Source organism: Artemia franciscana, chromosome 8 (assembly GCF_032884065.1).
Source record: "Artemia franciscana chromosome 8, ASM3288406v1, whole genome shotgun sequence".
In the NCBI taxonomy this organism is placed as follows: Eukaryota; Metazoa; Arthropoda; class Branchiopoda; order Anostraca; family Artemiidae; genus Artemia; species Artemia franciscana.
In genome coordinates this window covers 36,955,622-36,980,803 of record NC_088870.1, presented here as the reverse complement: position 1 = coordinate 36,980,803, position 25,182 = coordinate 36,955,622, and the positions used below count along the sequence as shown (strand labels likewise).

At 36.2% G+C, this 25,182-nt stretch overlaps 1 protein-coding gene and 1 non-coding gene across 3 annotated transcripts in view; both read left to right on the top strand.

The window, feature by feature from the left end:
* The window catches only part of LOC136030373 (RING finger and SPRY domain-containing protein 1-like), a 227,843-nt gene that overhangs the window by 132,380 nt on the left and 70,281 nt on the right, over positions 1-25,182 (top strand). For both annotated transcript variants that reach the window (XM_065709295.1, XM_065709296.1), the window contains exon 7: positions 14,392-14,507. In XM_065709295.1, coding sequence (XP_065565367.1) covers positions 14,392-14,507 — 116 coding nt within the window. The remainder of the gene's footprint in view (positions 1-14,391; positions 14,508-25,182) is intronic.
* Positions 6,362-6,467, top strand: LOC136030740 (U6 spliceosomal RNA). The gene has a single exon (XR_010618358.1). It is a non-coding gene; the product is annotated as a U6 spliceosomal RNA (small nuclear RNA).

Genomic DNA, 25,182 nt, shown 5'->3' with positions numbered 1-25,182 from the left:
TGGCACTATGCGCCTGCCTAGTGAAATTCTCTGGTACCTCTCATCATCTCTTGAGCGTTTTTTGACGTTTGAATACCTCGATAGATAATCTTCATTTCGACTGCGGGAACATATCATGTCATTGCTAGAACGTGATAGTACAAGGCGATTCACGCCGCCGTGGAACTCAACGGCTGGCTCATGACACCCTTTGGCGTGCTTTATCACACCTAAAGCATTTTGAGGAATTTTTTCTACAAAATAACTGTACACAAACTTAATTGAAAATTCCTATTATTCAGATGACTCGTGGCAATCGATGACAGCTTGGCACAATATGCCTGCCTAGTGGCACCCTCTGGTACCCGTCATCATCACTTGATCGTTTCATGACCTTTAAATATCCCAATATATATTTTGTTTGAACTGCGACAATTCAATCGTAGCTCACGACAATTCTCGCCACCGTGACACTCAATGGCTGGCTCGTGGTACCCTCTGTTACGCATTATCACGCCTAAAGCATTTTCAGACATTTTTCTACAGAAATCAGTATCTACACTAAAATCGATCGTTAAACTCAAAGGAAAATTCCCGTGGTTCCACAGATTGTGGTTCCAGTTCCGGTTGACCTGGTTTCCACCCCGGTTCAACCCGTTTGAGTTCCACTATGCTCACTCCATAACCTCCGTGTCCTCCGCTTCTGTCCCCCCATTCCACAGTTCTGATTCCATCAATGGAGCTCCAAATCCCGCCGATTCCAGGTTTTTATGGTGCTTTGTATTTACCAAGTGACATATAGCGATCGTAATTTCTGTCCGTCTGTCTGTCTGTCTGTCTGTCGGTCCCAGTTTTACTAGTTCAGGCACTTCCAGATAAGCTAGGACGATGAAAGTTGGCAGGCGTATATGGGACTAGACCGGATAAAAATTAGAAATAGTCTCTTCCCGATTGACCATCGATAGTTTAACTTCTCAACGAGATAATTGAGAAGAATTTTGTTTGCTGATAAAACAAATGACTCTTGCTCTTAAATGTAGCTTGCTGGGCTAGCGGAATGATTTTCGCTTAGGTGCGAGAGGTCTCAGAGAATACCAGGCTACCTCAATTTTTGCATGGAGAAGATCCGAAACTGGATACGTGATAAATACAGCGATCGCTGAAAGTTGGCAGGCATATCAGGGACCGGACCAGAGTAAATTAGAAATAGTCGTGTCCCTGATTCTACCATCTGGGGGGGGGGGGGGTGAGTGGAAGGAAGGTTGATTCGGAAAAACTAGAAAAAAGAGATATTTTTAACTTACAAACCGGTGATTGGATCTTAATGAAATTTGATTTTTAGGGGGAACTCGTCTCTCAGAGCTCTTATTTAAAATCCCGACTGGATCTGGTGACATTGGGGGGAGCTGGAGGGGCAAGCTGCAAATCTTTGAAAACACTTAGAGTGGAGAGATTGGGATGAAATTTGGTGGGAAGAATAAGCACAAGTTCTAGATATATCATTGACATATCTGGACCGGATCCAACCTCTATGGGGGAGTTGGGCGGGGGGATATCTAGCGCCTTACGGAGTTTGGTGCTTTTTTACGTGCTAGGACGATGAAGATCGGTATGCGTGTCATTGACCTGCACAAATTGACTTGATAACAGTCTTTTTCCCGATTTGACCATCTGGGGGGGGGTTAGAGTGGGGATAAATCTTGAAAAATGGGGTATGTTTATCTCATGAATGGGTGATTGGATCTTAATGAAACTTGATAAATAGAAAGATTTCATGTCTCAGACGCTCTATTTTCAATTCGGATCGGATCTGGGGACGTTTGGGCTGAAGAGGAGAGGGAAAATTTTGGAAACCGAAATTTTGGAAAACGCTTAGAGTGGAGAGATCGGAATGAAACTTGATAGGAAGAATAAGCACAGGTTCTAGATACTGTATTGCTAAAATTGGACCTGATGCGATCTCTTTGGGGGAGTTGGGGTGATTTCTAGTGATTTGACGAGATCGAGAATAAGCGCAAGTTCTAGACGCTTGATTGACATAACCGGACCGGATCTGATCTCTCGTCACAAGTGCCATATGAGCTCTTAGCTCTTGTTGTATCTGGCTGCCACCGTGGTAATCTATGGCTGAGGAATCGACAATAACAAGTATATTTTACGTTTTGAACAGTATTACTTGTACACTGGAAGGAAGAACACTGACATTGTATTTAAAAGGTGAAGATTAAATATTTCAAGAAAGTCTGTGTTCATGATAAGGTTGTGGTAGAATTAACTTCTGATAAAAAGAAATATTTCAACTATGAAGCAAGCCTTAATGGGGATCTGATTGGAAAGGCATGCTTACGTTGTCAGTTCATTGAGGGGTTAAATTTCTTTTTGAGTGTCCAAGAATTTTCATCTTCAGTATGGTGGATATACTAGAGTACCATTTCCAGAGATCACAGTGCTCAAAGAGAATGCGAAAATAAAACTTTTAGTTGATTACGAAGGCCAACTTCTTGCTTTTGATGCTGGTAAAACATTACCCCTTGATAGATCCCATCACCATTTTTCTGGCATTAGCATTTAAAAGATGACTGGAAGAAGACAAGCCTACTACAATACCAGCGTTATAACACATGTATTATCCAGGTGCCAAAACTGCAACCTGACTGACATTATCACCAAGGAAATATAAAGATGAACTGATGAAAAATAAGCCACTGGCACCATCGTTACTACTACCATCATGGTTTTGCAGTTACAGTCAATGGACCTGATAATATCAATGATGAAATGTATGACAAGGTTGGTAAAAGTTATGTGTGACCTCAAAATAGAAAATGGGACATCTCAAGGGAAAACACGATGAAATATTTTTTGAATGAATTCTAAGCAATATTTTTCTGATGATGAAATTCCGCATGTCATTATTTCAGTAACGATATTTTATGGCATTACATGGCGATATGTTATGTTTCCGTTATTTTTAGGGTACGCTAACAACTCCAACGTTTATAATGTGTATTCAAAAGTTAGTGATACAAGAAAAGGAATTTTGAGAGAATTAAAAATAGATAACCTATTATAGAAATTACAATAGATAACCTAGTCAAAGTCAAAACGAGCAAAAATTTAAAGGAGTAGGGCTGACAACCCCCGTATTTATTCAAGACCTGAACATAATCTGGACTTAACTAAAAAAAAATAATAACCGCGAATTGAGAGTTTCATAGTACCCTTGCAAAAAAGGGATTTTCCTATTTGTTCAAGCTAGGGACGAAAAATTTCCGATTAGCCATCGGGATTCCAATGGTTTGCTTTTGTTTCGATCTAACACTATTTTTTAGGAGATTTGGGCTATTTTCAATAATCCCTGAATTCGTTACGAATGACAAGTGGTTTTCACTAGCCAGTTTTTTTTTTTTGTAAACGCGCTTTTAATTTTTGGCTACTATGAATCTTGGTTCGTTCTTTACGAGGTTTCAGCCACCACTGCAACCATCGTTAACAGCCTTCACAACGTAGAACATCATGGTTACAGCGGTAACTGCAACCTAATAAAGAGCAAACCACAACCCAATGCAACCAACAGCTAAGAAACGGACTTTGAAAAACGCTGCTTAGTGAGAAAAAAGTATAAGTTTATTGCGAAAAGAAATTTATGGTAGTTTTGAAAGAAAGCCTGAAACCTCTAGAAGATGGCATCAGATTGAAATCGTTAGAATCAGTAGGGTTGAAAACCTTGAATTAGGGAACTACAGTCCCCCACCTTGAACAGCAAGGAAAGTCACTTTTTTGTATCGGTAACCCCAATGTTCCTTTTTTTTTTTCATGGCTAGAGGGTTACCAGAACATCATAGAGAGATGTTTAACGGATCATTTAAAAGCTATTTCTCCATATTTTGTGTTTTTATAAATCTCACCATGTGCAAGTGCCGTAAGGCATTAAAAATGGCCTTTTTTGTCCTTTTTGTCAAAATTTGAGGTTAGCGGGCTACCAGAACATAATAGACGAATGTTTAATAGCTTATATACAAGCTATTGCGTATATCTACGTTCTTCCTATAAATTCCGCCGTCAGAAATGCACTTGGTGTCATGTTTCAAACGAAAATGTGGGGATAGTGGGCTACCAGAAGTTCATAGAGAGATGTTTAGTAGCTCATTTGAAAGCTATTGCTCATATATACACCCTTTCTAATAATTCTACCTTCCATTTATTCCATATAGCACTAAAAAAGGGACTTTTGGTACCACTTCTGAAGTTGAAAAGTTCAAAGTTATAAAATTGTACCAATTCTAATAATAATCGTCTAAAACCCATAACCGGAGGTTTACAAGAACCCCTTCCGTATACTCCCCCTCCCAGTCCCCTTAGTAAGCTTCATAAATCGTCTGCTCGGATGCAAACAACTGCAACATTCTTGGGACTAGCAGATTACCAGAACATCATAGAAAGATGTTTAATTGCTCATTCAAACGAAAATGAAAATTTTTAGTGCCCATTTTAAGTGACCAAACAGATTGGAGAGCAGCTAACCCCCCCTCTCTCTATGCCCCTTCCTCCAAAAATCGTCCGACCAAAATTTTGAGATAGCCAATCTGTTTAACATAGTTCAAAGATCCAATAAATATGCTTTCGGTGCTGATATGAACCTCCTGAGTCCCTGGTGAAAAGGCTGTACGCGGTATTGGGCTTGTATCAGGTTTTTTTTTTTTTTTTTTAATCCTGGTTTTTTGTCTTCTATATTATTTCTTATTAAAAACGAGTAAAGAATAATTTGAAAAAGTAAATTTTTGGTAGGAAAGTAAAGAGCGAAGTTGAAATTTAAAACAAACAAAAGTTATTATTTCACACTCTATCTAGTAGATACTGATAGAACTAGTGCAAATAAACCAACTGGTTGTATTTCCCTATGTTTATAGGATTATAGAAAACTAGTGCTTTATTGAAAACACAAAAGCCAAGCGTAAAAATTAAGAATGTAAAAACAAGAGGAGTCTCAAGTGAGTATGTAGCCTCACAAGAACAAATGACATAGTTCAAAGATCCAATAAATATGCTTTCGGTGCTGATATGAACCTCCTGAGTCCCTGGTGAAAAGGCTGTACGCGGTATTGGGCTTGTATCAGGTTTTTTTTTTTTTTTTAATCCTGGTTTTTTGTCCTCTATATTATTTCTTATTAAAAACGAGTAAAGAATAATTTGAAAAAGTAAATTTTTGGTAGGAAAGTAAAGAGCGAAGTTGAAATTTAAAACAAACAAAAGTTATTATTTCACACTCTATCTAGTAGATACTGATAAAACTAGTGCAAATAAACCAACTGGTTGTATTTCCCTATGTTTATAGGATTATAGAAAACTAGTGCTTTATTGAAAACACAAAAGCCAAGCGTAAAAATTAAGAATGTAAAAACAAGAGGAGTCTCAAGTGAGTATGTAGCCTCACAAGAACAAATGAGTGTACAGCGCTTTTCATAGCCTTACACGAGCTGTAATAGCAATAACTATCAGTATACAATTAAAAATATCTTAAAAACTTAGACATAAAAAAAATATTGTTTTAGTAAGTGCAAAGTCATTAAACAGCTTACAAAAGTAATGGATTGACTTATCAGGTAACATCTTGGTCTTACATATTATTACCCAAAATGGAGAACAAATAAACCATAACATGAACTCTGGACATATGGTTATTTCTCTCTATACTAAGAAGAATTTCAAGTTATGATGCAAATTCAAAAGTGAGTCTGTAATCTTAATATCATCAATATTGCTTTACTTCAAACTTAAATCGTGAAATGTCATTTTCAGATTCAAAAAGATAGTCAATCATTGGACTGAGCTCATTGTGCAGAATTGATGCCAAATTAAACGGAAAAAAATTAAGCAACGATACTTAAGTCTTTTATTTTTATACTGTTTAAAAGTGTGCTTTGATGGTTTGCTTTTACTGTACCAGAACTTCTATACTGTTTTGGGTTTTCAGCAAAGCACTAGTTTTCTATAATTCTACAAACATCGGGAAACATCACCAGTTTGCTTATTCGCATTAACTTTATCGATAGGCTATATGTTAGATAGGCTGTGAAGAAATAATTTTTGTTCATTTTGGGTTTCAACCTCGCTCATTACTTTCCTCAGAAAAACTTCATTTTTTTTAATTAATAGCAATGAAGAATGCACCCAGTCATCGCATCATTGAAAGCGACTTGTACCACAGGAGTACATTAGTGCTTCCACACATAAATAGTGCCTAGATGGCAAGAAAAAATAGTTTGTGACGATAAAACAGTTTTCCATCATAAAAGTTTGTTTTGTGCTACTAAAATATACTGTTAAAGCGACTTTTTTCCACCCACTCGTAGTAGGAACTGGATCTGATTATTCGTATTCTGTCCTCCTTCGGGAAGACAGGTACTAAAATTGGAATGATACAGAGAAGATTAGCATGACCCTTGCGCAAGGATGACACGCTAAATCGTGAACCGTTCCACATTTGTTTTTCCTTGATTGTTTGCTATTTATTTATATTTTTGTGTGTATTTGGCCAATGGGCTTACTCAACTGCTAGGTTCTCTTTCTTTTGTTTTGTTAGTGATGGATATTTTCATAATATGCTCCTATTGCATCTCAACCGACTGTGATTTTGGTCCCCCAGGTACGACAATGCTGTTTAAACATTTTTTTCCTTTTTTAGTTTTATCGTAATATTTTTAGTGAATCTGTAGCTTTTGCTTCTTTTTTTATATTTAAATTCCATATTTTGTGCAGCAGTCTCCTGTTACGTCTTGAACCAGTTCCAATTCCAGCCTTATTACGGCACTTGCTAAATTGTATTTGCGTAATCCGATAAGTTGAACTATGTCCCAATCAGAGTGAAAATTAAGGATTTTTCGTATTATTAAAAATTCGAAGGCCTAGAACCGCTGTTATTCTATCTATGTGATGAGTTTGGCAGAAGTTGGCATGAGCTTTTAATATTTATATAAGCTTTTAAAATAATTTCTTTCTGTTTCAATTCTCCCCTTCTGTTGTACATTGACGTTCAAATCAATCAAATAAGTTCTTTTTTTAACAAGAGTGAAGTACTTCGATGTGTCTCTCGAACATGACACTCCGTTATATACACTGAAAGATATCATAGCCATAAATAAAACTTCCAAGGACACAAATACAAAGTTTATATGACGTATATTCGTTTACATTTTTCCTTGTAAGATTTAAGGATCAAATACTGGGTGTTTTATCTATATCCATAAAATAAATTTTAAAATGATCTTTTTTTTATCAACATTCTTCAGAAGTTTCCATCGATTATTTATTGTGGATGTTAGACATAAATCACATAATTACGACACATTTTTCGATTTTATCGGTGTTACTTTATGGGACAAGCCTATTTTACAGTCTGATACTAGGATCTATGCCTATAGAAATCTATGAGAAATAAAAAGATAAGGGAAATAAATATATTTAAGCCATATGTAATAAATTTGCTAATATCCTATCAATTGTAAATGTGATGATAGCAAGAATGAAAGGAGTCCCTTTCCTCATGAAGGGTTGATATGCAGGCCCTAAAAAAGCAGCTATATGACAGTGAGCCTTTTACTACTTTTTAACAAGTTTTGCTAAGTTCTGACAACCCATCCTGGTGGACGTCATGATGAGAAAAAATCGGATGCCCTTAGCAGAGCTTGGATAGTGTCTAGTCTCAAAAAAAGAACAGTTAGAGAACCGATTCTTGCTTTCCTTCAAGTTTGGCTAAGGTCTGATATCCCCTTTGTGTAGCTGTGTGTAGCTGAGGAAAAAAAAATACTGCCGCCCTTACCCTGCCATTCACATGGGTCAGAACGAGCCCCTTAGTCCCGGAAGACACAGTTGTGATAGTGTTACAGTGCTTGTCCTTGTGTAAGGTGTCTCAACTACTTCTGATTGCTATCTCTACCCCTCCCTCTCCCAACAGAGGCTGAATTACTTCAAAAACAGTTTAAATTTGGAAGCTACTTCTGGTTAATGTTCTAATGATACGCACTGAAGTTCTGACTACATGTTCCGCCATGGAATTTGTATTTTTTCCAGACCTCCAAAAGCACTAACTTGGATATAAGCTCTTGCTTTCCAACTACTTTTGTTAAGATTTATCAACCATTTCTGGTAACTGGCCTGATGCAAGAATCTTTGGAACCCCTCGCCCTGAATAAGTTGGATCTCGTACGTCTTCCTAACGGAAAAACTGGGACTCTCACTCTTAATGTCCACCAAGTTTGACTGATATTCGAAAACCTGTTCTGGTAAGTATACTAGGGACAGGAATTAAAGGCTCTTCTTTCATCTGGCATAGGCTGATTAGAGTACGAACTTCCAAAGGACACAACTAGGACATTAGCTCTTGCTTCGCATCCAATTTAGATGAGCACCGATTACCTGTTCTGGTAGATGTCGTAGTAAAGAGAACTCTTGTACTCCCTTTTTACAAAAAAAGTCAGGCAAGACGGACCTTTTGTCCTTACTTGACTTCAGCGTTACCTTTTTTATCACTTGAGCTACACACAACGGCCGTCTAGCGACAAGTTTCGGAGCAAAGTTTGAGAGTTGAGTTCAATCTGGTCTTCGAGAAAAATATATTTGTTTGTTTTCATATTTTCGAAACTGGCTTTAGAGGTTAATATTTTTTTTTCTGGTGTTTGTTAGGTTTTCTTTTATGGCGTGGTGGATTCTATTACAAAAATGGGGGTCTAAGAGAGTATGTGAGACATGAAGTTTTTCATGCAACGCCGTCTTCTTTTGAAATTTCGAACTATTCCGAAAGAGTAGGCTTAGGGTCAGTTGGACCACAGAAACAGCGGGTGAGACGGACTGGTCCGCCTTGTCACCTATCATCTGGGATCTTTTTCAAAGTTAGAATTTGCTACGTATTTTGTGAACATAGTGTTGCATTTATTGTTTCCGTATGTCAATTGTCAATTAGAAGTTGTCTCTCTTTTTACAGAATGTGAAAGTATACTAGGAAAATCACCTGCGGTCTCCATGACCAGCACTTACTGAGCTCAGCTGCTATGCGAGTTAGATTTAGTTCAATGCTTCGCAAAGTTTCGAAAGAGCATGGTTCTCCACGAAACACAGTACGAAGAGCAGTTGCAAAACTGGACGCAGCAGAAGATCCCTTATCAGTGGAGTTGGCAACAGCCTTCAACTTTAAAAGTGTGTCTTCACGAAACGAAGATACACTTCTGAAGGAATATATGATCACGGCTTAGTAAATGCATCCTGGACTTTCGAAAAAATAAGCGGGTCAGCTAGCTTATGGATAAGCCCAGGCCAAAAGGAAAAAGATGTTGAAGAACTGGACTGAAAATAAGTGAGTAGGAAAAGACTGGATGAATAGCTTTATGAGCCATGTTGGGATTTTCCTAAGGTCCTTTGAAGCCACTAGCCCCAGCTTCAACAGGACAAAGGTCTGTGAATACCTCTATAATTTAGTAGAGTTTCTTCGCAAGTACAAGTAACTGCAGAATAGAATATATAGTCTTGACGTGACTGGAGTAGCCACCATCCAGGAGACTCTAAAGGTGGTTGCAGAAAAGGGATCATAACAAGTTGGATACATTACATCGGCTGATCGAGGGATCCTAGTGACAGTCGTAGGGTGTATCGATGCAGCTGGCTAGTCTATAGCCCCATTTTCTGTCTTTAAACGAGTGAACTGGCTTCAAAGTTTCACAGCCAAAATTTTCCCGGATAAAAAACGCCATCTGATCTCCCAAACCAGAGGCTCGCCCCCAAATCGGCATCTGCTGATTATGGATAACCGTTATTCGCATGTATCATTGAGTAAAATTAATCTTTTTAGAGAAAATGGCATTGACGTTTTGACGCCTCCGCCGCATTACAGTCACAAGATGCAGCCTCTCGATGTTTATATTTATGGGTCAAGAGAAGTCATTTAATCATGGAAAACATACTAAGAGGATTAAAAAAAAAACGAGAATATTCTCTTTTGATAGGAAAGTTTTCAAAGTCATGACTTTCTCAGTGCTTTTGTGACAAACCAACAAGCATCGTTCCCCATGACAGGCCAATCTGAAGCCGCCCTCGTGATAATAGCTTTGATAACGAATTGCTGCCGACTACTAGTTGCTCAGTGACTTCTGCGACTTTGCAAATGACTCCAGAGTTTGCTTGTCCTCAACCTAAGACGAATTTCTATTCAAGAGACGGAAAAACGTTCAGGAAAAGAACAAAATCCAAAATTCTGACAAACACGCTTGAAAAAAACACAGTGGAAGAAGAATTTGAGTTGAAAAGAAAATAAATCACGACAGAAGGCTCAAAATAAATGGCCTGAAAAGAGAACCTCTCCAAACAGCTTGAGAACGGGGAAGATAGCTTCGATGAAAAATTTGTGCTGGATGATGAAAGTGATGACAGCTTGCATTTGGATGAGTCAGAGGAGGAGATGTTCCTTTATGGAACCGAACCAAAAGATGATGATTTCTCGGTGATGAAAGGACCGATAAAGGAGAGCTTCAGGAATTATCGTGGAGTTGTGTGACTGTGAATTTGATGCTTTCCCAAGTTCAGTTTTGAAAGCGATTAGCTCCATCGAGTAAATTCACGACAACTGAAGAGGTAAGCTTCATGCCAAATGCAGAGGTCATCGTGAAGATGCCAAAACAAACTCATTCAGGCAAAATCACGAGACAGTCGGCTCAGTTCGCTTTTCACGTAGATTTGGTCTCGTACAGTGTTTAAATATAGTTATAACTAGCTTTTTTACTTTTTTAGTTTCTACTAGTATTTTAAGTATACGAAATGAGACTGTTTGGAGACAATCAATCTCTTTGAGTTGTCGGGCTGTTCAGACATCCTAACGGCCCAGCTGGAACAATCACTCTTACTTCTAACAGAGTTTGATTGAAATCCGATAACCCCTTTTTTATGTTTGTATGATAATAATCTAGTCTCCCTCCCATCCCTGCACAAGGAAACTCCAAAAATCCAGAAAGTACAGCTAGAAACCCTGCTTTTATTTTCTACTTACACTATTGGTTAAATGTACTGATGTGTGAATTTTATCGATCCTTTCTTTACAGTATACAGTCCTCCAGTGGAGCCCTGATACACTAAAATCTAACTTGAACATTAGCTGCTACTTCCCATCCAGTTGTGTCAAGATCTGATAATCTTTTCTTATAGTTTTCCTGGCAAACATAATTTGAAAATGGCTCCTCCCCCAAGTCCCTCATAGAGATTGAGTCGTGTCCACTGTTTCTATACAACCCAAAAGCATGACTAGGTCACTCCGTCGCTCTTTCTTCATATGACGTTTGGTTAAAATACGGCAAATTCTTCTGGTGCACATGCAAATGACAAAATTCTGAAAACCCTCCTCGTTCTTCACATGAGTCGGGCTGAGGCTAGACTTCTCTCAGTCTAATTGTTGGCCTAAAGTTTAAATACATGTATAATCTCAGGACTTTCTATAAAATAATTTTTTTTTAATGCAGAAATAGTGATAGCTGGATTGGCCTTCCAGAATGATTTCCTAGAAACCTAGAACTAATATATAATTGTCAAGATCTTTACTCGAAAAGATAATTTTCTGGATAAAACGTGTCCGAAATTAAATCATTACTTTCGGGACTGGGGAAGTATCCTTTCGCCTTTTTCTATACTTTTTTTAGTAGGCTACAACTTTTTATTTTTTTATTTTTGAAAGTTATCGCAAGCTACTTCTCCGTTAACTTTACTTCTAAACTTTACTTTCTAGACGTTACTTTTCCGTTTCTCTGTTTCCTTTTTTTTTCATTTTTCATCGATACCGAGCTACAGTTTGCTGATCATAATAACAAGAAAAGCAACACTAGCGTTGACCTGCACCATAGCTAGAAATTAAACAACCTTTTGGTGCAAACGGAATACAAAAAAGATTCCTTAATGCATTGGGCTCACCTGACTTATCGGAAATATCATATTTGAATCCGTCACTTTCAAAATACTTGTAGCTATCACCCATGAGAAAAAATTTACCCTTTGTAAAGCAAATACTCTCAGAGGTAAAGGCTGTAATATTTTACCTCATCACTCAGTCGTTGTATGATTACTAATGTGATAAATAATTAATTAAATCAAAGGCAGGATCTGTATGGCATTGTATGTTCAGTTACGCTTGTATCCTTTTGTTTTATGTTATACTACTGATAAACACTATGGGAACATCTTAGCAAATCATTTTTGGTAATTACTCCAGACGTGTGAAAATTGCAAATATGATTTTTAGGTGTAACAACAACAATATATATACACACACACACATATATATATATATATATACTAGCTGTTGGGGTGGCGCTTCGCGCCACCCCAACACCTAGTTGGTGGGGGCGCTTCGCGCCCCCCCCCAAGCCCCCCCGCGCGCGTAAGTCGTTACGCGCCATAATAGTTACGCGCCATTGTAGTTGTGTCCCTATGTCCCACCTGTGAATATAGATATATATATATATATATGGTTTTAACTACGTAAAACTTGCGAATATACAACATTCTTTGCTGTCCCATTGTCTTTGCATATAAATAGATTGTCAGGTTATCCCCCTGTTTCCCCCGGTGTCCCCGTTGTAGTTGTGTCCCTGTGTCCCGGTCGTCATTTATATTCCCTGTGTCCCGGGTCCCGGTCATCATTTGTATCCCGGTGTCCCGGTCTGTATATACATTCGTTTTTTAGTTTTGTTTTTCTCCTTTATTTTTTTCCTTTTTTTTTCTTTTTTAGCTTATTTAGATTTTTAGATTTTTTAGTTTTTTTTATTAGTTTTTAGTTTTTATTTCTTTTTAGTTTTTTTGTCCCGGTCGTCATTTATATCCCCCTGTTTCCCCCGGTGTCCCCGTTGTAGTTGTGTCCCTGTGTCCCGGTCGTTATTTATATTCCCTGTGTCCCGGTCGTCATTTGTATCCCGGTGTACCGGTCTGTATATACATTCGTTTTTTAGTTTTGTTTTTCTCCTTTATTTTTTTCCTTTTTTTTTCTTTTTTAGTTTATTTAGATTTTTAGATTTTTTAGTTTTTTTATTAGTTTTTAGTTTTTTTTTCTTTTTAGTTTTTTTGTAGTTTTTACCTTCTTTTTAGTTTTGTTAATTTTTTTTTTTACTTGTGTCCTGGTCGTCATTTATACTCCCTGTGTCCCGGTGCTTTGTTGATTGCTAATCGAACATTCCTTTTGTCCTGGTCGCTTTCTCTTTGAGTGTCGTCATTTATTTTTTTCTTTTTTAGTTCTTTTAGTTTTTACCTTTTTTAGTTTTTTTTTAGTTTTTAGTTTTTTTAGTTTTTTACCTTTTTTTAGTTTTTTTAGTTTTTTAGCTTTTTTATTTTTTTTATTAGTTTTTAGTTTTTTTGTAGTTTTTGCCTTTTTTTTTAGTTTTTTGTCCTGGTCGCTTTCTCTTTGAGTGTCGTCATTTATTAGTTTTTTCCTTTTTTTTTTTAGTTTTTTATTGGTTTTTACCTTTATTTTAGCTTATTTTTCAGTTTTTTCCTTTTTTTTAGTTTTTTTTTATTTTTTATTTTTTTTAGTTTTTTACCTTTTTTTAGTTTTTTTAGTTTTTTTAGTTTTTTAGCTTTTTTACTTTTTTTATTAGTTTTTAGTTTTTTTTTGTAGTTTTTGCCTTTTTTTAGTTTTTTCAGTTTTTTTTTTAGTTTTTTATTGGTTTTTACCTTTATAGTTTTTTTAGTTTTTTAGCTTTTTTATTTTTTTTATTAGTTTTTAGTTTTTTTTGTAGTTTTTGCCTTTTTTTAGTTTTTTCAGTTTTGACGTCACCTAATCCAGTTTTTTCAGGTGACGTCACCTGACACATCCATCCACACATCCATCCACACATCCACAGACAGACAACTTATTTTTATATATATAGATATATATATATATATATATATATATATATATATATATATATATATATATATATATATATATATATATATATTTTGAAACTCAGTTTGTAATAATTAACTTGGTTTTCTTGCATGTACCTGAGAATGTTTTCCATGTAAAGAAAGGCTGTATTGTCAAACTTAAGTTTATAGAAAATCACTTATAGAGATTGTGCTTTGGAAATCATGAAGACACTTATCGCTCTACTTTCTTACTCGTGCTAGTGCTTGAACCATGACACAGCGTTAGCTTTCCCTAGCGTCCAACGGCTTTATCGTGGTAATATACCATTTGTTTCTGTCTATCGTGAGCAGCTTAACCAATTCAAGCAAAGACTTTTGTCTTCTCCTCGCATACGTTCTGAGTCCATTGAGCGGTTCCAGAATGAACCTCCTTCGTGTTTTCTTCTGCTAACCTTGTTTAGAGCGCATCCGAACCTGTTGTCGCTGGCCGTGAATGCAAACTCAACTGTATTAATTTTGTGTTTGCTTATTTTTCAGTTGTACCAGAACATAGAGTTTTCACGTACATTCAGCAAGATATGAGCAACATTAACGCCATATTAAATTCAAGTGACGTTGGTGAATATCTAAAGCTGTCAGCAGATGGACTAGAGGTTTTTTTTTATCATTTGTTTTTTTTCATAGCTTTGCCATTGTATGTTTTTTTTTCGAAGTATTTTATTGACTAATAAGTTTGCGAAAAAAAGAGGGTATTCACCATAAATAGTGCCAGAAAAAGGGCCAACAAACTTTTCAAACTTTTTTCTTTTTGATCGTTTTAAACTTTATATTGTAAATTACGAGGCCAGGAGAATCCTAATTCAAAAATGGATTAGGGGGTATGGGGTCCCCCCTCCAAAATAAAGCCCGAACGCTTTTATCCCGATTGGGTTAAATCTTATATTTGAAAGTCCTTGGGGGAAGGAAACCCCAATGCGCAAAATTGTGTCGAAAATATTCTCAAAAATGTCTTGTACTTAACTAGTTATATTGAACGTCCTCCGCCCAAGAAGATCCTAATGAACAAAGAAGATCAAAAAATTAAAAGATACTAAAAAAAAATTGTCTCAAAATATATTTAACAGCTATTACATAAAGGTACTCTTGAACAGTTCTGTAATGAGATGACCGCCCAAGCCTTCACTTTTAGTCTTAAGAAATTTTAATTTTTCCTGGTAGTATTTATTTGCTAGCTTTTTGTGTATTATGAGACAAGCGTGTAGAACCTGTTTTTAACTCTATTTAACTTTTCATGTTACCCTATTTAGTTTTGGGTAATTATTTTAATCGTCTCTCATGGGTGATCATCCTTAGTGTCTGTTTTAGCATTACTCTATTGGTACTCCAGCGTTCCGATTTACCAGACCGATTTGCGTGCAAATATCGACTGTTGAAACCAGACCTTGCAAATACAAGTATTTATCGACTGACTTTACTAACCTCTAATAACTTTTTCATATTTCTTTGAGTAAAGTTAGACTTGTGTATTTCCTTATTAAATTCGATGAAAATCTTTATACAATTGTCATTTTGAAATATCGATAGATGTTTTGTGAGAATTGTTTTAATCGTAAGCTCCCTAGATTTTCGGAGGCTGGGCTTGCTGAGGGAAACCAATGCCTCCTATGCTAAACCAAAGGATTGGTGATCCTAAGGTTCGAACCCCCGTCCCGAAGACTATACGTTTGTAAGAACATTTCTGTTTCATACACTTTCACTTAATCGTAGGGTCTTCGAACTTACGAAGTTCGGGCTTGCAGAGTCATACCAAGGACCCCCCGATCAAAAGGATTGGTAACTCAAGGATTCTGAATCCAGTACAATGGCTATGGGTGAAAGCCACATTTACAGTTATTTTGGGTTTCAGCTATGGTGGCAAATGGTGGGAATAGTCAATCTGGACTTGTCCCTGTTAAAGGTATGAACGGGGCCACAATTAGTGATAACGAAAGAATTAAAGAGAGGTGGACAGAAATATTTGAGAATGGGCTAAACTGTTCTAATTTACAGGAAATAATATAGAAAGCATTAAAAAAGTTTGTAAAACTTTAGATGTGAAGGAAGATGTATTCTGCGAGGAAGAATTTGTGACACTGTTTAAGGATTAAAAAAATAACAGAGTCCCAGGCGCTGATAGTGTGGTAAATAAGTTTCTTAAATATTACGGTTGTGAAGTTGAAGTTTGAGTGTTCTAGATGAAAATGTTAGCAAAATAAATGACTTTTGGAGGTTTTGAAATATCGGGTGCAAGAGAAGGTTTGTAAATTAGCACAAAGAAGGCCAACTCTACTTACTTGGGTAATATTATCAGTAAAAATTGTGGATACATTGAAGATATTAAAAGTAGAATACCCAAGACCAAGGGTGTATTTTCATGGTTATAAAAAAGTTCGGAAGAATAAGAAAAAGTATACGAATCAAGATTAGAATATTGGAAGCCACAGCAATGACGGTTGGCAAGTATGGCTGCAAAAATTGGGTGCTTCAAAAGACAGAGAAGGATTTATAGACGTTTTCCAGAAGAATTCTGTGTGGATCCTTTTGGTTACCTGTCCGACTGACCGTATTTCAAACATTAAGCTGTCGAAAACATGGACAATCTGCTTCTAGAGCTATAGTGAGAGAAAGGTTGAGATGGCTAAGACACGTTCTGCGGATGAAGGATGACAGATTGCTAACGAACTTCCTTTTCGGCCAATCAGCTGGGGCCAAACGAAGTAGTGGTTCTCCCTTGAATAGGATGGGTGGAGGACGTAGGGAAGAATTTAAGGGGAGGCATAACTTCTTGGGATGGCATAAAGAGGGCGGCTCTTAATAGATTTGGACGGAGGAAAAGCGAGCGTGGCTATGTTGGCCTCAGGCAGTTAGGTGCTGCAGTGAGTTGTTAGTAGTTATAGTAGTATGGTGGACAATTGGTAGTTTTAAGCCTTTGATATTTAATGTAATGGGCATCATAAGTTGATGTCCACAGCTAGTTGAAATAAAATGTGGCTCTGTAAAATTTAACTTGATGTTCCCAGAGACTCCATAAATTTATTTTTTGGATTAGTTATTAATTCCTTTGACCACATTGGCCTTCTATAAATAAAATGAAGACATAGAAATACTTTATGATATTTTCTTGTAAGTTTCAGTTGTTCAATCTTGTTTTTGTTGGTAAACGGATGTGAAGCCGAAATATTCATGCTTGTTTCTAGTTTATTTTATTCACTGCCTTCATTAAAAATCTACCTGCTACTTGCATGTTTCCAAATGTTCATTTTGTTTGAATAGTTGCTTTATTTTCCCAATAATAAAGGAAACAGCTTAATTTCTATGCAATATTTGAAAAACTTGTTACACATACATGATTACTAAGATTACTAACAGTATTATTATTCCTAAAAGCCTAAAGAGTATCTTCAGAAGTGATAGAGAGAGGATAGTTTGTTCCAATAATATTAAGGGTCAGGATTTTAACGGAAGACGTAGCAACTATTACCTCATGTGTATCCAGTAGCTACTGCATCATCAGAAGATAGAAGCTTCATGCAGAGCAGCTATAGAGATACTGCATGATAGCACCTGCTACATCTGTATCTTCGTTTGTCTGCTAAAGCTCATTATTTGGCTGGTAAGAGGTGTACTGAATTTCCAGGACAAAAATGCGTTTTTTGAAATGAAAATGAGACGTACATAGTTTCATTTCAATTATGTATGATTTATGAAGGGTTACTACGGAAATGTGTGTAATAAGCAGTGCCACAAAGAAAAAGAGAGTTTATTTGTAAAACATATCATGTCTCAAACACTTTTAAAATTTTAACTCAAGACCTATCAGCCACCGCATTTGTATTATACAGTGTGTATTTTTCAAAGAATTAGCAATTGATTTGCCTGGATAGTGTTGTATAGAATGGTATAAAAAACCGTTGTATGGCATGGAATTCAGACATAAAAAATTCAGTTCAACTATGTACGCTGTATGAATGTTTACTACGGAAATTTGTGTAATTAGTTGTGCCACAGAGATACAGTGAGTTTTTTGTATAAAACATCTCGTGACTCAGTTTCATGCCTAACGACCAATCAGACGGATTTTTACTTTTCGTTCTTATTGCTGGCAGCATTATTGCATTTCACACAGGAACCAATCAGGTTTTTCAAAGTGGAAGGAGTGGCTTTCCTCTCTGGCACACGTTAAGGAGTAATATGTTTAACCTATGGAAATATATTACAGACGTAAATCAAAGGAAATAAACCCCACTTTTTGCCATGTAATTATAGGAAAATAATCTCACCTTTTTAAAGTTAAAAAAATCTTAGGGTTTTGGTTCGGAGAAGGAGTATTAGCCCAGAGTAAGAGGTCCCATCCCCTAGCAAACAGATGTTGAAGCAAACATACAGCTCTACCACAACCGAGAATCGAAATTCAATGACCCAGTATTTCTTCGGTTTCATTATCTTTTTATTATACAGAAGAGTAGAAATAAGTTGTTTACGGTAACGGAAAGAAAATAGTGAAGCAGCGAAAGGTCTAACTATTGCATAAAATGTTACAATTCTAATTTCATCTTCTAAAACTGTAGACTTTCATTCTACACTGGAAACAAATTAGCTGTACTGTAAAATCCTTAGGATGGCCTAAATTGTTTTTTTTTTTTTCTATCAAGTCTGTTATTTCAGTGTAAGTATTTCATTAGTCAAGTCTTTTCTCTCAATAAAAAAAATTCTCTTCCAAAAAAATAGATTTCGCTTTCTCGTGCCTTTGTAGTTCACACATTCAGCGTTTAGATCAAATTTTCTGAACGAGGTCAGACCCCGCTAAAGTACGGCCGAGGATAGCCTTTACCGAGTCGTATTTAATTTCCCAGTAAACCCTTCGATAAGTAGTAGCAAGGGGGTGGTTAAGCTATGAAGATATGTTTTCGAAAGGTGATTAATATTTGCGGAGGAAAACCAAAAGCATCAAAAGTTCATTTTTAGGTAGGAATTTTCCAGCGTACTTCGAGAAGACCTTTCCGTCAGTCTGTGGACGGGAGATATGTGACCTTACATCTCTTTATTTGATGAAGTATGGACGTTGGTACTAAGCATTTTCAGCCCGAAAACGCCCACCAAAACAGTTCAAGCCCATAACAGTTATCAATTAATTAGAATCCCGTGCAAAAGCTGCATCGTTTACTAGGCTATAATCTACTCGAGGGGCGCCACTCCTCAATGGGGTATAAAGCTGACCGCAAGGTCCCCAGTCTTTCGGTTGCCCCGACAGGGTCGAGGCATATATCTGGACCTTAAGCCCTTCCACAGTTTTCCTCCGTTAGAAGATCCTCCCATACTTATGTTCTGCGTCACCATGCTATTTAACCCATTGCTGGGAGAAGGTATGTAACTCGTGGGACGTGTGCATACGCTGGTGTGTCCTTCTGAGTGTACATTCGATGTTCCTACAGTTGGCGCCTATGGAAGTGCCCTACATATCTGTAGGGCGTTCCCTTATCCACCACGTGGGGACGCGCCGAGTGGCCTGGGGGAGGCCTCGTAAAGTAAGACTTAAGTGCAATGAAAACTTCCTGGAAGAGTTTAAAGAGACAGGCTTTGAATAAATTGGGATGGAGGAGGAGTGTGCGTCGCTTTATTGGCCTCAGGGGACTTAATGTTGCGGCGAGTTGCTAGTAGTTGTAGTAGGTTCTAAGCATACAATGGGAGTGCTGAGGAATTGGTAACTGTGCTCCTATTGCTAAAATGTTTTGAATGTAAAATAGGGAATTAATTTCATGAGGTTTAAGGAGGTGTTCTCTTAAACTTATTCTCTGCTGACTTTTAGAAGGAACAGTGGTAAGGAAAGGTGGTTAAGTTTTTTTTTCTATGTGATTCAGTGTACAATGTCACAATTCTACTGTGATCTTTTGAATGTCAGGTTTTCGCTTTGCAACAAAAGTAAATAAAATCAATCAGTTTAGATTTATTTTTCTCGACAACTCCTCGCTTTAGAGCCGGAAGAAACCTAAATCTAGGCCCTTTGAACTTCTACTATCTTTTCTTAGTCAATATTTACTTCCTTGGTATTTCCGTGATTGTCTTTTCCAAGAAGGAAGGAAAATGCGACAAAGAAGGTTAATTCTACGCGCTTTCACAATTTCCACCCTTTCTCAATTGGATGCTTTTGTGTCTGATAACACGAAACATTGTTTCGGTTTACGACCTCCATTTTGGGTAAAAATGGTAGGATTTTTATTGCACAAAAGTCTCAGAGGTATGACAATAAATAACTGTGAATGTAAGCCAGGTCTTGCAATGTATGTCAGAAACATGGGGAGGGGGCATTGGATGACTCCCCTCGAAAGCCCAAAATCAAAGATTTTTTTTTGCCACTATTTTCCAAGCCCGTTACTGTACTCAGGTGTAGAAATCTTCTGTATTCTTAGACTTTTTAATTTTTTTCTCATGAGAGACCCTGCAGGAACCCCTAAGTACAAATAAACAAATTTTACACGTGCCTGTTTTTGGACTTACTGATATGATTAACTTAAAAAGAATTAGCTGAGTTGAATTCCTTGCAAAACCTCTGATTATCGACGAAATAAGAATATTGCCGTGACAAAGTGAAAAGTACATGTTGTGTTATATCTGTTCCCAGAATTCGCGGGTTATGCATTTTTTTTAAAAAGTGGGGGGGATTTTTTGTATCTGCCTTTTCATTGAAGAATACCCAAAAAGTTTTTAAATGGAAATACCAGGAAGTAATATTCTTCAAAACCTAGGGAGGAGGGATAATTGCCCCTACTTTCCCACCGATTGATGGGCAAAAATGACGTGTAAAGGCTCAAATTTACCACCTTGGAATCTAGCTTGTGTTTTAGTTTAATTTAGTTTGTATGTGAAGATTTGTTGGTAAATTGGACGATTTAGTCGGCATATTCTTTATATTCCCTCCCTTACTCAAAACCCAAGCTGCGCCTCTGTCTATTGGCAACGCTAAGGTAACATTTATACCTTAAAAAAATGAAAATGTTTTGACAGTTTTGTCGAAAATTTGGGATATTACAAAAATCAATAAACCCTCAATATCGCCAACAAGTAGAACTTGGGTGTTGTGAGCACAAGTTTCCTTACTAAGTTAGTTTTGTGTGTTTTAGGTTCCAATGTTTAGGTTTGATTTTTATTTCAACAAATCTGTTTTTTATTTTTATGCTTCAAAACTAATGAGGTCCTTGAAAAATCCGTACAAAAATTGTCTTATTTTAATAGACGACTTTTATGGTCTCTTCTATGTTGTCTCAATCTTTTGGTTTTCATCTAACTTTAATTATTTGATTTTACAAGAGTAAATATAATCTTTGTAATTGTAGCATACGGAATAATCTACAAGAAATAAAATTATTATATTATTAATATTTTTCGTTTTTATTACAAGACTGTACTTTCAGCTGGTTTTATTTATTTTTCCGTCTTTTATTGATGCCTTGAAATTGTTTTTGTATAAATGTGGCTCATAACAAGAAATAGTAAATATGACAATCGAGATGTTGCTTCTATCGACCTAAAGTTTTTCCTGTAATAACTATATAACAATCTTAATAAATTTCTATAAGCAGCATTTATAATATAACAAAAAGTTTCGTAGCGAACATTTTTGCTTGAAATATGGCTCATAGCAAGAGATAGTCAACTCGGTATCCGAATCATTAAGCAATTCCATGAAGTTTTTGTTTATGAAATTTTTTATATCTCTAATATACTTCGAAAAACCAGCGGTATGCAATGTACTTAAAAGATTTGTTCAATAAAGCTTATTACCATTAAATACTGCCCAGCTAAATGGGTACTTGGGCAATATAAGTTAAAATATATAGAGACAACATTGCTTCTGTAAATCTGCTCGTTACATTTATATGAATAAGGATACATCATATGTTTTTGGCTAAATGAAAAATAATATCTATTAAACGTTGATTGCCCAATCTTGTTATATAGAACTTTTTGAATTATATATAAATCTCTTTTCGCTCATTTTGATTTTTGTTATTCTTTATCCTTTTAAGTGTCATGCTTTAATAGAAGCTAGAGGAGGGGGATAGACTAATATTGAGACTCATCCTTTACACTCAAGTAAAATAACCATTACCGCCTTATACGCTTTATCAAGTAAATACATTACCGCTTTTATAGTCATTTCCTTATGACCTACCAAATTGTCTATGGGGGGGGGAATTTCCTTGGAATCTCCTTGGATGTCTCTATTTTCATTTCACTCCAGATCTCTGCGCTAGAACCGGGGGGGGGAACCTTTCAGTATCACCAAACAGTAATCTATATATATAAAAATAAGTTGTCTGTGTGTGGATCTGTGGATCAGGTGACGTCATGTTTCTGTGTAGACTGACGTCATGAAATTAGTTGTCGTCATTTTTGTTATGACGATGCTTAGTATATTGTAAAAACACATTAATTTGGTTAATAATATACCATTTAAAACACCAAAATGAACATGCTGAGTAGTCACTCGGTGAGAGAGGGTGTCAGAACGGAGAATGAAGGTCCCAGGTTCAAATCCTGGTTAGGCTAAAAAAGGTAAAAAACTAAAAACTAAAAAAAAAAACTGAAAAAACTAAAAAAAGGCAAAAACTACAAAAAAAACTAAAAACTAATAAAAAAAATAAAAAAGCCGAAAACTAAAAAAACAAAAGAAACTAAAAAAAGGAAAAAAACTTAAAAAACTAAAAACTAAAAAAAACTAAAAAAAGGAAAAAACTGAAAAATAGAAGAGAAAAGAAAACTAATAAAATTAAGAATAAAATAAAAAAATAAAAAAGATAAAAACTAAAAAAAAAGTAAAAAGAAAAAACGAAAAAAAACTAAAAAAGCTAAAAAAAGGTAAAAACCAATAAAAAACTAAAAAGAAAAAAGGTAAAAAACTAAAAAAAAATTCATCTAAAAACTAAAAAAAACTAAAAAAGGTAAAAACTAAAAGAACTAAAAAAGAAAAAAACTAAAAAAGGAAAAAAACTGAAAATAAAGGAGAAAAAGATATAAAAGGGGATATAAATGACGACCGGGACACAGGAATATAAATGACGCCGGGACGCTCAAAGAGAAATCACAGACTGGGACACCGGGACACAAATGACGACCGGGACACAGGGAATATAAATGACGACCGGGACACAGGGACATAACTACAAAGGGGACGCCGGGTGCACAGGGGAATATATAAATGACGATGGCGACTCAGGAATGGTCGATTAGCAATCACCATCAACAAAGCTCAAGGGCAATCATTAGAATCATGAGGTATAGATCTGAATACGGATTGTTTTCCCATGGACCATTATATGTTGCATGTTCAAGAGTTGGTAAACCTGACAATCTATTTTTATGCACAGACAATGGGACAGCAAAGAATGTTGTATATTCGCAAGTTTTACGTAGTTAAAAACATATATATATATATATATATATATATATATATATATATATATATATATATATATATATATATCTCTATCTATATTCACAGGTGGGACATAGGGACACAACTACAATGGCGCGTACTAATATGGCGCGTAACGACTTACGCGCGCGGGGGGGCTTGGGGGGGCGCGAAGCGCCCCCACCAACTAGGTGTTGGGGTGGCGCGAAGCGCCACCCCAACAGCTAGTATTATATATACTTTAAAAACTTGCTCAATGTTTAGCTCAATCTCTCTAGTAGAAGATATCTCAATAACATAAAAGTATCACCTCTATAAAAGATCGTATTATTTCCCATTGGCGAGAAAGTATAGGCACTTCAAAGGGGTAAGAAACTTACTATTCGTCTACTTCAAGTAAAAAACAAGAACTGATTTGGAAAAGACAAAATAAAAAAAAAAAATTGGCTAACACTGGTTGGGTTCTGAGTCAACTAAGCGACGGCGGTGGGTGCAAGCTCATCGCTCTGCCCTCCAAATGAAAGGATCCCTGTGGACCCCCTTCTCGGACGGTTGAAAGCATCCCCTGGGGTTAGAGCGATGACTCATTGTCATTTTGGGCACTTGTCCTTCTTTCCAGACGTCTAAGAAATCATAGCCAAAAAATTAAATATTAAAAGGGAGGAGATATAAAAGCACAGTAAGACATTAAATTAATAGCTAGGGCCATTGCTGAAACAATGGATCTAGATGAATCTGAAGAGGGGATAATACTAAACTTACGAAAAAGACATTTACCTGATAATTAAGGCCAGGTAAACAACTACTTCTGTATGTTTTATTCCACAAATCATACGTTATATGATGGTAAGTGTCCGTAAAACCTTGCCCATCACATGAGATTATACGATGGGTAATTGGAGCCAGTACTTCCCCATAGTAGTCTTACGGTCCTCGTGTATTTGGTTGAAATAATCATAAGTAAATCCTGCGTAGTCTTATGGCTAGGATATCCATTTGAATATATTAGGAATACTTTTTAGGGGGGGTCTTTGAAATTTTTTTGTTTGGGGGAAAGGGACAGTTGTTGTTTATTTGTTTGTCATAAAGGAGAATACGCTGCGGTTTTGCTTGGCTCTTGTATGCCTGTCGTCTGACAGGCTTTTTGGTGATTTAAATAGATTTTGTCCTTTAAATACTTTAATGCAACTCAATAAGAAAATTAATCAGATTCATTATTATCAATCTTCCAAGTTTCATTGTATTTCTAGGCTTTTTTCTAATTCTGATTTTATTTGTTGATCCACCAAAATTATTTTCACTCGTGTGGTTTTTTCTACTTCATTTCACTCTAGCGTTACATTCTCGGTTATGAATGCCAACTTTTTTTGCCCTTTTTCCTGGATATTTTTTTCCAGAATAAAGGAGAATTTACTATGAAATCATGACCGCTACTAATAGACGACAATTCCCCTATGATAATTCAAAAGGTGTTAGGCTACGAAAATAAATTGTAAGAAAGAGAGAGCAAAGTGAAATTACTTTCGAGCGGTTTGGTCTTTGATTATAGCCCACTTTTCTTAAGAGGAAAGTTTTCTTTCAGACATTACTTTTTTTACAATTTGTTAACAAATTAATTCTTGAGGCATTTCCTAGACGCAAATTTTGGCATCATATGCTTCACTTTCTAAATTTTTTGCAAATACCGCACTAAAAAAAAATAATAAAAATAAATAAATAACTAAATGAGGTTTTTCTGACGGAGTCGGGGAAAGCTTAATACATTTAAGGCTTCAATAAAAAATGAAGTTTAGAATTGGGACCGGAGTTAGTAGTAATTTACTGCTAAAGGAGGCGGAAGTGTCTGAAATTTAGATTTTGAGCTGAAGTTGGAAGAA